This window comes from Sceloporus occidentalis, unplaced genomic scaffold (genome assembly GCF_023333645.1).
Source record: "Sceloporus occidentalis isolate IW3139 unplaced genomic scaffold, rSceOcc1.0.p SCAF_71, whole genome shotgun sequence".
NCBI classification, from domain to species: domain Eukaryota; kingdom Metazoa; phylum Chordata; class Lepidosauria; order Squamata; family Phrynosomatidae; genus Sceloporus; species Sceloporus occidentalis.
Window position 1 is genome coordinate 280330 of NW_028317051.1, and position 10872 is coordinate 291201.

General features: G+C 38.4%; 1 protein-coding gene across 1 annotated transcript; it reads left to right on the plus strand.

Moving 5' to 3' along the window:
- Positions 1–774: 774 nt before the first annotated feature.
- On the plus strand, positions 775–6838 carry LOC149286241 (replication protein A 32 kDa subunit-A-like). Its single transcript, XM_089494334.1, has 9 exons — positions 775–790; positions 1339–1454; positions 3915–4016; positions 4203–4316; positions 4573–4647; positions 5296–5409; positions 6076–6198; positions 6505–6599; positions 6754–6838. Exons 1-9 carry the CDS (start codon positions 775–777, stop codon positions 6836–6838), a joined length of 840 nt encoding a protein of 279 aa, XP_089350460.1.
- The last annotated feature ends 4034 nt before the right edge of the window (positions 6839–10872 follow it).

The window sequence follows — 10872 nt, forward strand, 5'->3', positions numbered from 1 at the left end:
GCGCCGTATTACAGCGCCATTCATTTTCAATGGCGGCCGTATTCTGGCCGCAAATCGGGCGGCTGGAATACGGCCCCATTACGGCAATGTGCATGGAGCCTTCGTATGTTGGTCTGGCCCTCTAAAACCATTCCAATTTCTCATGTGGCCCCATGGGAAAATTAATTGCCCACCCCTGCTCTAGGATGACCACATTATTTTTTCAAATCGGTCTATACACTTCACATGTTACTCACCGGTATATGTAAAGCACTTTACATATGCTGGTGAGAAACATATGAAATTAATATGTGTCCTGATAAAATGGCTGAATGTGGCCACACTAGCCAGTGGCACTCAAAGGCTAAAGTACTTTAACACGCATTTATCTTTGCTGAGGCTGTATGAGGTATCAGTCACTAAAACGTCTTGTAAATGAAAAAAAAGACACGATGATATAGCTCACGGCTCTGTCCGCAAATCCAAACCTGAAATACCGGGACTGACGTAGTAGAAACAACAAACTAAATATGTAAATAAACAATCTAATACATAATAATAACAATGACCTCATCAAAGATGGTCAGGAAACCTGCCGACCACGAATCATTGAACTGCGACGCTAACGACATTAGCTAGAACGTTCGCCGGCCCATTCTAATTGGTTACCGTAAGCTGGCGCGCGACTACGTTTTGTGGGCGGGGACTGTGATTGGCTCTGGTCGGATAGCGCGCCAAGAATCCTTGTGCTATGCGCAGCAGGTTTGTTCGTGGAGAAAACCGAGGCAGATCACAATGTGGAACAATCACGGTAAATTAACACACCAAGTGGCTGGGGAGGGCCGGTTTGATGAGGTTTGCACTTCCTCACTTTGTCTTGGGAAGTGTTAGAGACAATATAGACTTTCAAGACAGAATTAAAGTGGGCAAAACGTTATTTTTTCAAACTACTAGCTGTTTGACAGGCTTATTTGTCCTTTTCATGAAGTAATCGACACCCTTGCCATGAGGTACAGGGTCCGCAAATATAGATTTACCCGTAAACGGAAAACATTAAGACATTCGTGTATTATTAAACGTGTGTATATAGTGGTTTGGCTACACGGTGGATTAGCAAGGATAATCTTCAAGTACGTTAATTTGGTATGTTATTAGTATTGTAACTTTAAAACAAAAATTCTGAGTGGGGCACCCTTAGATATATGTGACAGGTCATTTTAGGTGTGAGTTTGGATTGTTTAGCACATAAGAATTTGTTTCTCAACTGAGTTATTGTCTTGCCTTGAGTCTATAGCGACCCAATTGTTTGATATTAAAGTATGCTCATTGGCGTTATCCTTTTTTTCTTGTGTATGCCAGGAGGTTTTGATGGTGGTTACGGTGGTTCAGGAATGGGAGGAGGAGGCGGTGGTGGTTACATGCAATCACCTGGGGGTTTTGGGTCTCCAGCACCCACCCAAGGAGAAAAGAAATCGGTATGTATGTTATTACAATGTATAACTTATGTTCTTTTGCTGATACTTTTTGCTACAAAGGCAAGCTGACAACACTTTGTTAGTAAATACAAGATATGCAAATAGGAAATATTTATACTTTGACGCTTGTTAACCCCTTCAATCCCATTTGTATAATTTTTATGCCTATGGCTTAACGGGTTTGGGGGTTGTGAATGGGGGCAGGAGGGTTATACTGGGTAGATGTTATGCTAGGGCAGTGGGATGTAAGGTTTTTTAATTTTTTATTTATTTTTTGTATTTTTTTTATATATTTTAAAAAAAAATAGTTAGAGGTCCTCTTAGGGACCTCCTGAACATGTTATTAATGCCAGTGATGTCACAAGGACATCACTTAGCTCGCTTTATTTTTTTTTTTTAGTATTTATATTTTTTTTTAATGATTTTTTAAATGAATAAACTTTTTTTTTCTCCTTCTCTGTTTCAGGATGGGAGGGGGGTGAGAGACATGGTTTCTCACTCCCCTTCCCGCGATCCCCCTTTACCGATCACAATGTGATCTCTATGCAGGTCCTCACAGACGTGCATTGAGATTGCAGCTTCTGTGCCTCATCGGAGGACAGGATATCCCCTGCAGGGGATATTCTATCCTCCAATGAACTTCAGCAGTGACGCAACCCGGAAGGGAATGCCCGATCGCGCAGTTTAAAATCAGATCAGACAGCAGTCAAACGACAGCCTGATCTCCCATGCAGCTTCAGGGATGTGTCCCTGACACTGGAAGAAGGGGTGGACGTACCGGTACATCCATAGGGGATTGAAGGGGTTAACTCATCATTCAAATTTGGACAGGCAGTCATTGGTCTTTAAAAATACATACTACTAAAATCAACTGGATAAAGTTCGCATACATAATATATATTTAGAATCCAGAATATTTTCCAGTAGCTTTTATCAATCTTGTCTGCCTACTTTCAAGGGTTATCTGCTGTGTGTTAAACCAAAAATTTATGAAATTCATGCATCGATTTAAAGGTATAGCGCACAACAAGAACAAGTCACTTCCAGGTAAACAAAGCAACTTTTATTATAGAGCATAATGGCACACAATAGAAATAAACAAAACAGTAAATGTTATGAAAATACTCCAAATAAACGACAATTACACATTTGCATTTAACAAGAAAAATGCATTTTCATAAAGTCTTCAGGTATAATATAAGAACAGTCAATATTTAGGAATGCACCGAAATGGAAAGTCTGGACCGAAACCGAAAATTCAGGATCCACTTGACTGAAACTGAAAATGACCCTCTAGCTTTAATAAAAAAATAAAAATAACCACACTTTTATTAAAAGTAACACATCAAAATTGGACAAAAAAAACCATTCATATTATATGTAATTAACAGCAATGACACTCCTATCGTGCCCAGGCATACCCAGATTACAGCATGTACTGGCTCCTATCATGCCCAGGCACCCAGTACACCCCCTTACTAGAACTGCAGATCTCTCACTTGCAGACTTCTGCAGGGGCCCTGCTGCTTCCCTCTCAAATGCTGTGTGAGCAACCTCTCTTGTCCTGCCCCCAGGGGAAGAAGGAACAGAGCAAAGTCATGTCACGTGCATTCACGTGACTCAGCTGGGTTCCTGCTTCTGTCTGGTACAAGAGACGCTGCTCGCACACTGTGTGACCAACACACAGAGAAGCAGCCTGGCCTCTGCGGGCTAATATTTTCGGCCGTCTTTTTATTTCGGCATTTTGTCGATAATGGCCTTTTCGGATGATATATTTTGGCCACCGATATATCGGTGCATCCCTAAATATAATAAGCATAGACAATTGATTACTATCATCTATATTATAGTCAAATAGATTAATCCCAATGGCAATATGTACAGTGTTAAAATCAAATATGTACTCTGAGCAATTAATTATAGTTACGTGACAGTAATGTCATCTTACCCTGGACCTTACCTTGTCTACTTTCACGTTTGATAACCCTGTATGCATTTCACATCTAGTACAACATCCTTATGTTTTTTTTGTGTTTTTGAATATTGATTGAATTGGCTAAAACAACTTCAGATGGCAGTCTATTCCTTAATTTACTGCCTACTGTTAGAGAAACCTTCTCTATGTTTGACGGAACCCACTTCTTCCAGTCTTAAGGAATGCCTGTGTGTTTGGAAGTTACGATTTATAAAGAGATCTCCAAAAATATCTTTGTATTAACCCATTCGCAACCAGGATGTACCTGGTACTTCATGGTCACATGGTACCTGGGGACCAGAAAGCACAGATACATCATTTTTTTTTTCCTCCCCGACCTTCCCATCTCTATTCCTGGAAAAAAAAAAATGGTCTTGACTACCTCTTTAAAGCTTGTTTTATAATGAGTTTCTTGATACATGGTACTATGTTACTATGTATACTACATTATACTATGTATAATTCTGCTTTTTTTTTTCTTGCAGAGATCCAGGGCGCAGCAGATAGTGCCATGCACCGTATCACAGTTGCTCTCTGCCTCTCAGAGTGATGAAGTTTTCAGGATAGGAGATGTTGAGCTTTCTCAGGTGAGTAATTTCTCTTCAAAACATAGTTATGAAATTTAAACATTGTAATGACCTCTAACAAACAGGTTGATTTAAAAAAAAAAAAAAAAAAATTGTTTCCAAGGCCCAATGTAGTTTTGTGTTTAGTGTGTGTAGTATGGATTATTATGATTACCTTCAGTGCTCTAAATTCATTTGTCTTGGTAGGTTACAATTGTTGGAATCGTCAGACATGCAGAAAAGGCTCCCACAAACATCTTATATAAAGTGGATGATATGACTGCAGCACCCATGGATGTCAGACAGTGGGTGGATACAGATGTAAGTTTTTGTTTTTTTTTGTTTGTTTTTTCCTGTGGTACCGTATTTGCTCGATTATAAGACGAGGTTTTTTCCAGAGCAAATGCTCTGAAAAATACCCCTCCTCTTATAATCGGGGTCGTCTTATAATCAGACCTTAAATAGGTCTTACTATGAGACTAAGATCCAGATCCCCTGCAGCGATGGGGTCTTATAATCAGGGTCGTCGTGTATTTTTATTTGTTCTAATATTACCCATGTGTTTTTTTGTCTGTAGGAATCAAGCTGTGAAAGTATAGTAGTACCTCCTGGGAGTTACGTGAAGGTAGCTGGCCACCTACGTTCCTTCCAGGTAAAAAAAATAAATGTGATCATGGTCTCTAAACTGTAGAGACGTATTGTTATTTTAAAAGGACACTCCAGCCATCATATGCACTCTAATGCATATGAGAGCTGTGTGGTCTGTTTTTCAAATGCATGTCCCTCTCTCGTCCAGCTAAATGCCCTGCATGTATGCTTAACCCTGCATACAGGTCTGTGTAGACCCCAGTGCGCATGTGTAAAGTCTTCCTATTGAAGTGTGTGTGTGTATGTATATATATTAGTGTTGCTGTAATCCGAGAATTTTGCCAAACATAAAATTGGGTTATTTTTCAGTAGTGGCACCTTCTTCAGAAAAATCCGAAGCAACTCAGCAAAAAAATAAATTTCTCTGCTTTACTATAGACTTGTTACATATTAGCGCTAGTAATGTTTTATTTTATCTGTGGTTTCCAAAAAATTTGAAAAAGGTAATAATGGTGTTAACATGGTAAATCACCCCCAGTGTTTAGGGAAGAAAGAAATTGAATCTTGGAGGGGTTAAAACCATTCATCACTGTATGCGCTTCCCAATAACTGTATGAGCAAAATATGTAGATGGTAATTCCCTCTTCTCATACTCAAAAAGGAGCAAATATATCAAATGTTAAAATTACATGGAGACTTTTCTTTGTTCCAGAATAAAAAAAGTGTTGTTGCGTTTAAAATTGCACCAATAGAAGACATGAATGAGTTTGTATCTCATATGTTGGAGGTTGTCCAGTCTCACTTGATCCTCAATTCCCAGAGTCAGGTTGGTACAGAATAACATGCATGTTGTTATAGTTAAACATGTATCTGTATTTCTGTGAACTTGTATGTGGAAATGTTTTGTTAGATGACATAACCGAGTCAATTATATCTAATAGCTTCCCCCTTACAGTAAAAGGGAATTTTTGGTTTTGTCCTCACAGTAGCACTTCTTGGGTTTTAATGTTAGTGTCCATAATCCTCTTTTCTTATGCAACAAACATTTTTTTTTTTGAATGAATACGTTATCCTTAATTCTAAATAGTAGAATCTATTTCACAGGTTTTTTCCTTAGGTTTTTTTGGAGAAGTAAAATTTTTCAAATGAGTTTTTTCCCCATTTTTTTTATAGGAAATTAGATATGATAAAAGAATGGTATCTTCCCTGGTATGGCCATTGTACTAAGAAAAAACAAAAAAAAAACAATACATAACTTGTGGGGGTACACTAAATGGATGAAGAGATAAATTACAGCTAAACAAGAGCTTTGGTCACAAAGGGTACACAAATAAAAAACAGCCTGGTCCTTAAGGGGTTAAATGGACAAACTCTCAATTTGTATATTTGCTGGAACATTGGATACAATTTCTGGTTATATAAGACTTTGTAGAAGAAGTATTTACTTTTATATGAATGTTGGAGGTTTTCTAGAATATGCCTCTTTTTCCAGTCTGCAGGAGGTGGCTCTTCCATGCCCCTCAGCACACCTGGGAGGTTGGGAATGGACACCAGTGGAGGAGCTTACGGTGGTAATGATATGCAAACAAATGGCCTAACACCACAACAGAGCCAGGTAAATAATAATAATAATAAAAAAAAAAAACATTGAAGTGTTTATAGTTTTATAAAAGACTTTTTGTATAGATCTTCGTATCATGGCTTTCCAGCTAATGCTAGAATACTGCTCTTATTCCAAGCTGTTCCTAATTTTAGGATTAATTAAATGCCTCAACGGCTTTTAGGCCTCTGTGCCGCAGAAAAGTTATGTTTTTACAGATCATTGCCAGCCACCTTTGACATATAATGTTGTTAAATCAGTTAAGGAACTTAAGGTCCATAATCTTTTGTAAAAAAATAAATAAATGTCAATTTGTCCTAGATCTTGAATCTGATCAAAAGCTGCAGGGGCAGTGAAGGTATGGCCTTTGACGATCTGAAGGCAAGACTTCATGGAATGAATGTGAACACAATAAAGTATGTGTCATTTAAATGCATCTGATACAATGTAAAATTAAGCTTTATATATTTGTTTTACGTTTGTAGCTAGTTTTACATGGAATAGCTTTGAGATTCACAAACAATGGTTTAGTGTGCATAATTTTAATTTTTTTTTTTCTTCTTTACTCAGGCAAGCTCTGGAATTCCTCAGCAACGAAGGCCATATTTATTCCACAGTGGATGAAGACCATTTCAAGTCCACAGATGGAGATTAAGAAGCATACATCCCACTGTGTTCCAACTAAAATGGTATATTACAGCAGAACTAAGACATCCATAAATTCAGTTTGCCAGCACAATTTTTAGTATTCTTCAAGCAGATCAATAATTGTTGACTGACATGCTCTTAAAACAGGCACATAGAGGGCCCTAGATCTGATAGGCTTATGTACCATTTTATATTTGAATAACAGTTGCTTAATTAACGCTGTCCACATTAAACAGAAATTGCTTAGAATATTGATGTCAGAGCTAAATATGAGTTCATGCCTTTAAAGGGTTGGATTTGTTAAATTAACCTTATGGTTTTTGTTAGTATTGAATTCAGCCTACATGATAATTTGGCACTTGTACTATTTTTTTACATTTTGACATGGGTTTATCATATATTTATCAGTTTGCCCCCCCCCCATAATTTTCTTTAAAAGAATTGTTGAAATTGCAAATGTTTTGAACCTGTAAATAAAGTTGCATAAAATGTTTTTTGTAGTATTGAAACCTGATTAAAGCAAAGTTTGCTTTTTGGTCTTACGGAAAACAATTTATAGGTTAACAGAATATTTTATATTTTGAGAGAGATTCTGTAAAATTTACAGAAGTGAAAATAAAGCCATTTTCTTTCCATTGCTTGTAAATATATTTGTGTTGCTTACCACCTTGGGTGTTAGAAGTACTATTTTCAAAAACTGTCCTTTCTAAAGTGAAACGAATCAAATTGATTACCATTAGATTCTCGTTGGCAATTTTCTAAGAGTAATTGTATAGTAATCTTGGTGTCAAAACGTATCTAATGGACCACACTAGCTCCAAAGCAACACTGCTGTCTCAAAGTTTCTATTTTTTTTTTTGAGAAGCCAGTTATTTTAATAATGGCTTGTTAATGTGAACTACCACCACTGCCTTCCCCTGCCAATGCACAGCAAACAGGCTGTGTGACAACCTGATTTCACCTCTGTAGGAGCCAGCATGTAGCTCAGAGTTAAGAGGCAGGACAGTTCCTTCAGTATGCTCATATTTTACAGGAGCACATCAAACAGTTTTGTCCTTTTAGGCATATGATAGCGTAGTGTAACCTTTAAGTAAACATGAAAATCAACTCAGGCATTTGCTGTCTTATTGCTGTAGCAGCTATTTACATTGTGCGGCATGCATTTAGGTAAACACATCTCATGTACAACAGTCTGCATCTGCATGCTTAAGTGTGAGTTCCGCAGGGTTTTATTAGGCCACGTGTGCATTGATTTCAAAGGGAGCTTTATCACTAACTGGCTACTTCAAGCACCTCTGGAGCGGCAGCAGTTTCTTCAGGTAAATCTATAATGGCTTTTGTGTATGGACTGCCTATTGAAGTGATCTACTCTTAACCCCATTTTACCCCTATGGATGTACTACAGCCACAAAAAATGTACCTGTTACATCCTGTCTTTTGCAGCAGCAGCAGGATCATATCTGCATGGGATATCAGAACTATAGCCTGGACTTTCTCTTGTCAACAGAAGCTGGCTTTCTGGTGACAGATCTAGTGTAACTGCTCTAGCACAGGTACACTGTTACTATATGACTGCCTTACTTTCTGTTACTATCTCCCGTGGCCCCCCCCCTGTGGAAAGTGCTGGCAGGGGAGGCTGTCTCAGCGTATCAGAGTAGGATGCAGGTCCCCTGCAGCGCTGCGGGGGATCTGTATCCTAAGCCTGCCCGTCGCCCGGAACGTCCTGGGCGTCGGGCGATACGAATTGCTCAGTCCTGCGCTAAACCCTGATTATAGGCCGCACCCTCCCACCCCCACCCTTTAAGTCTTTAAAGTGGGGGACTGAAAGTGCGGCCTATATTCTGGCAAATACGGTGTGTGTGTATATGTGTACATACACTGTTCCCATTAAGCCTAATTTGTGTGCATACATCAAATCTCAAACGATACCATATGGTAAAAATAACAAAAAAAAGCCTTGGTCTTCAAAGGAGTAATAAACTCTCGTCTTCACATTTAATAAGTAATTGAGATTTTGCAAGTGCAGACATCAGACTTTTATTTGACAGGTGGCAAGTATGCTAAATCCTTTATAAGCTTACAGCAGCAAAGAAAAATCTACATACACAAATTACATTAACAATACATCTAACATGATCTCTAAATGAACCATGCCAGGGTGATGTCATGTTCCCCATAAACTGGCCTCATTCTCTGAATTGGAGATACATGAACAGAATAAAGAAGGTCTAAATGAACTGGAAGTGTAGCAAAATCTATTGAAAAGCCATAGATATCCATATAAAATGTTTTATCTAGAAATAAAGAGAAAACATCCTCATAAGCTAGTGGGGAAAAAACATACAGGTCAGTATAATACTTTTCTACATTAGCAAAATCTACATTTTAATAGAGACACAATGTGTCTGTGGTGCTGGTTTAAAGCCAATTCAACAATTTAAGAAATACAAATTCTAAAAGTTGATCTAAGCTATACCTAGAAGCAAAAGCCTTGGAAGCCATAACACATTTAGTAGAATGCTAACATACCCATCAAGCAATAATAGTGGTGGAGCAAAGGGCTTGTGATAAGCAATTATTAACTGAGAGGTTAAATTCCCAATAAGGTTCTAGTCGTATGAGACTGTAAACAGGCTTCATAAGTGCTAATTATTTGGAAAAAAATAAAATTCAGAGTTACCGTAATTATGTTTTTAGTTCTAGAAATGCAAAATGAAACACCATCTAGTCTCAAAGATTTTAGAAAGACACCTTGTTTGTAGCCTTCTTTGGTTCCAAGAGAGCATCGGCTGTTTTAAGATAACCATAAACGTAGGCGTCTCCAAAGCCTTAATATGGGTGAAGAAAGTAGAAGTTGACTAAGTGCCATTCTAAGACAACAGTGGAACATTGGGTCTTCTTAATATGCAACCCCTTTCTTCCCTCCACAAATGAACAGTGGGAAACAAGTGTCTTCGATGGGAGATAGCAAGCAAAATGCTATTCCCATCTCCTCCACCAAAAATTCTGCAAAGACCCAGCTACACTGCTGCATTTCCAGTAGATAAAGAGCTGTGCTAAGTGTACGGAAGATGCACAGCACCCAGATGTGTTTGGTAACAAAACGCATTATGTGACTCGACAGCAGCAGCTCATCCAAGGGGAGAGGGAAGTAGTGAGAGAAAGAAAAAGTATATGTATGGGCAAGTGTATAGTGTTGGAAAGTATGTGTACATGTGTATGGTGTTGGAGTGAGCATGAGCCTGTGGTGCTAGAGTGTGTGTTATTGCATATGTTACTGTATGTTAGTATGTGTGTATGGTGGTAATGAGTGTGTTTCTGTATAGTGTTAGATTGTTACTGTGTGGTTAGCATGAATGTGTGCTTTAGTACTTGGAGTTAGTATGTATGTGTGTTTGTGTCTCTGTATGTTTTTAGTGTCAGTATGTTTGTCAGTTTATTGAATCTAGGGTTAATGGCTTCTGGGAGAGGGGAAGAGAGGTGAAGAGGAGGAGCATGAGAAGAAATGTGTGCACATATAAGTATAGGGTTTTACAAAGTTTAGCTCCACTCACTTTCTGCTTATTCCCTGCTCTTTTTTGAACCCACCAATCGAGCCCTAGCTTTTTGGCCGCTCCTTTCCTGCCCTATAGGAAGCAAAAAGGTAAGGACTCAAGTAATATTCCAAGGCAATTACATTAATTGATTTTGGTTGATGATGAAAAAAATCAGCATTACACCAGTTTCTAAAACTATAAGTGTAACATATTGCACAATATATGGTCAAAGTGTATATTTTGTACCATCTCACTACTGTCTTCTTTAATACGTTTTCTTCGTCGTCACTTTTAACTTGCTGAACATTTCATCTTTCACCTCTTCATAGTCATGGTCATATTGAAACTCTGTGAAAAAATGAAGACTGATTTACTGGGGTTGGCATTTGACTTTTGACTCTCTCAGTCCCACTTACTCTCACTGGGAGCTAGTCCCCACATCTTCAACCTGCCTCTGCACCTCCCTGCCTCCCGTAAAGGCCAGGAAAGAACCCTTGGTATGTAC

Excerpts from the sequence above, each read along its gene's own strand:
- LOC149286241 (XM_089494334.1), top strand. Across the intron at positions 4,017-4,202 it reads GAGATGTTGAGCTTTCTCAG|GTTACAATTGTTGGAATCGT; the intron begins GTGAGTAATTTC and ends TTGTCTTGGTAG. Across the intron at positions 6,199-6,504 it reads TAACACCACAACAGAGCCAG|ATCTTGAATCTGATCAAAAG; the intron begins GTAAATAATAAT and ends AATTTGTCCTAG.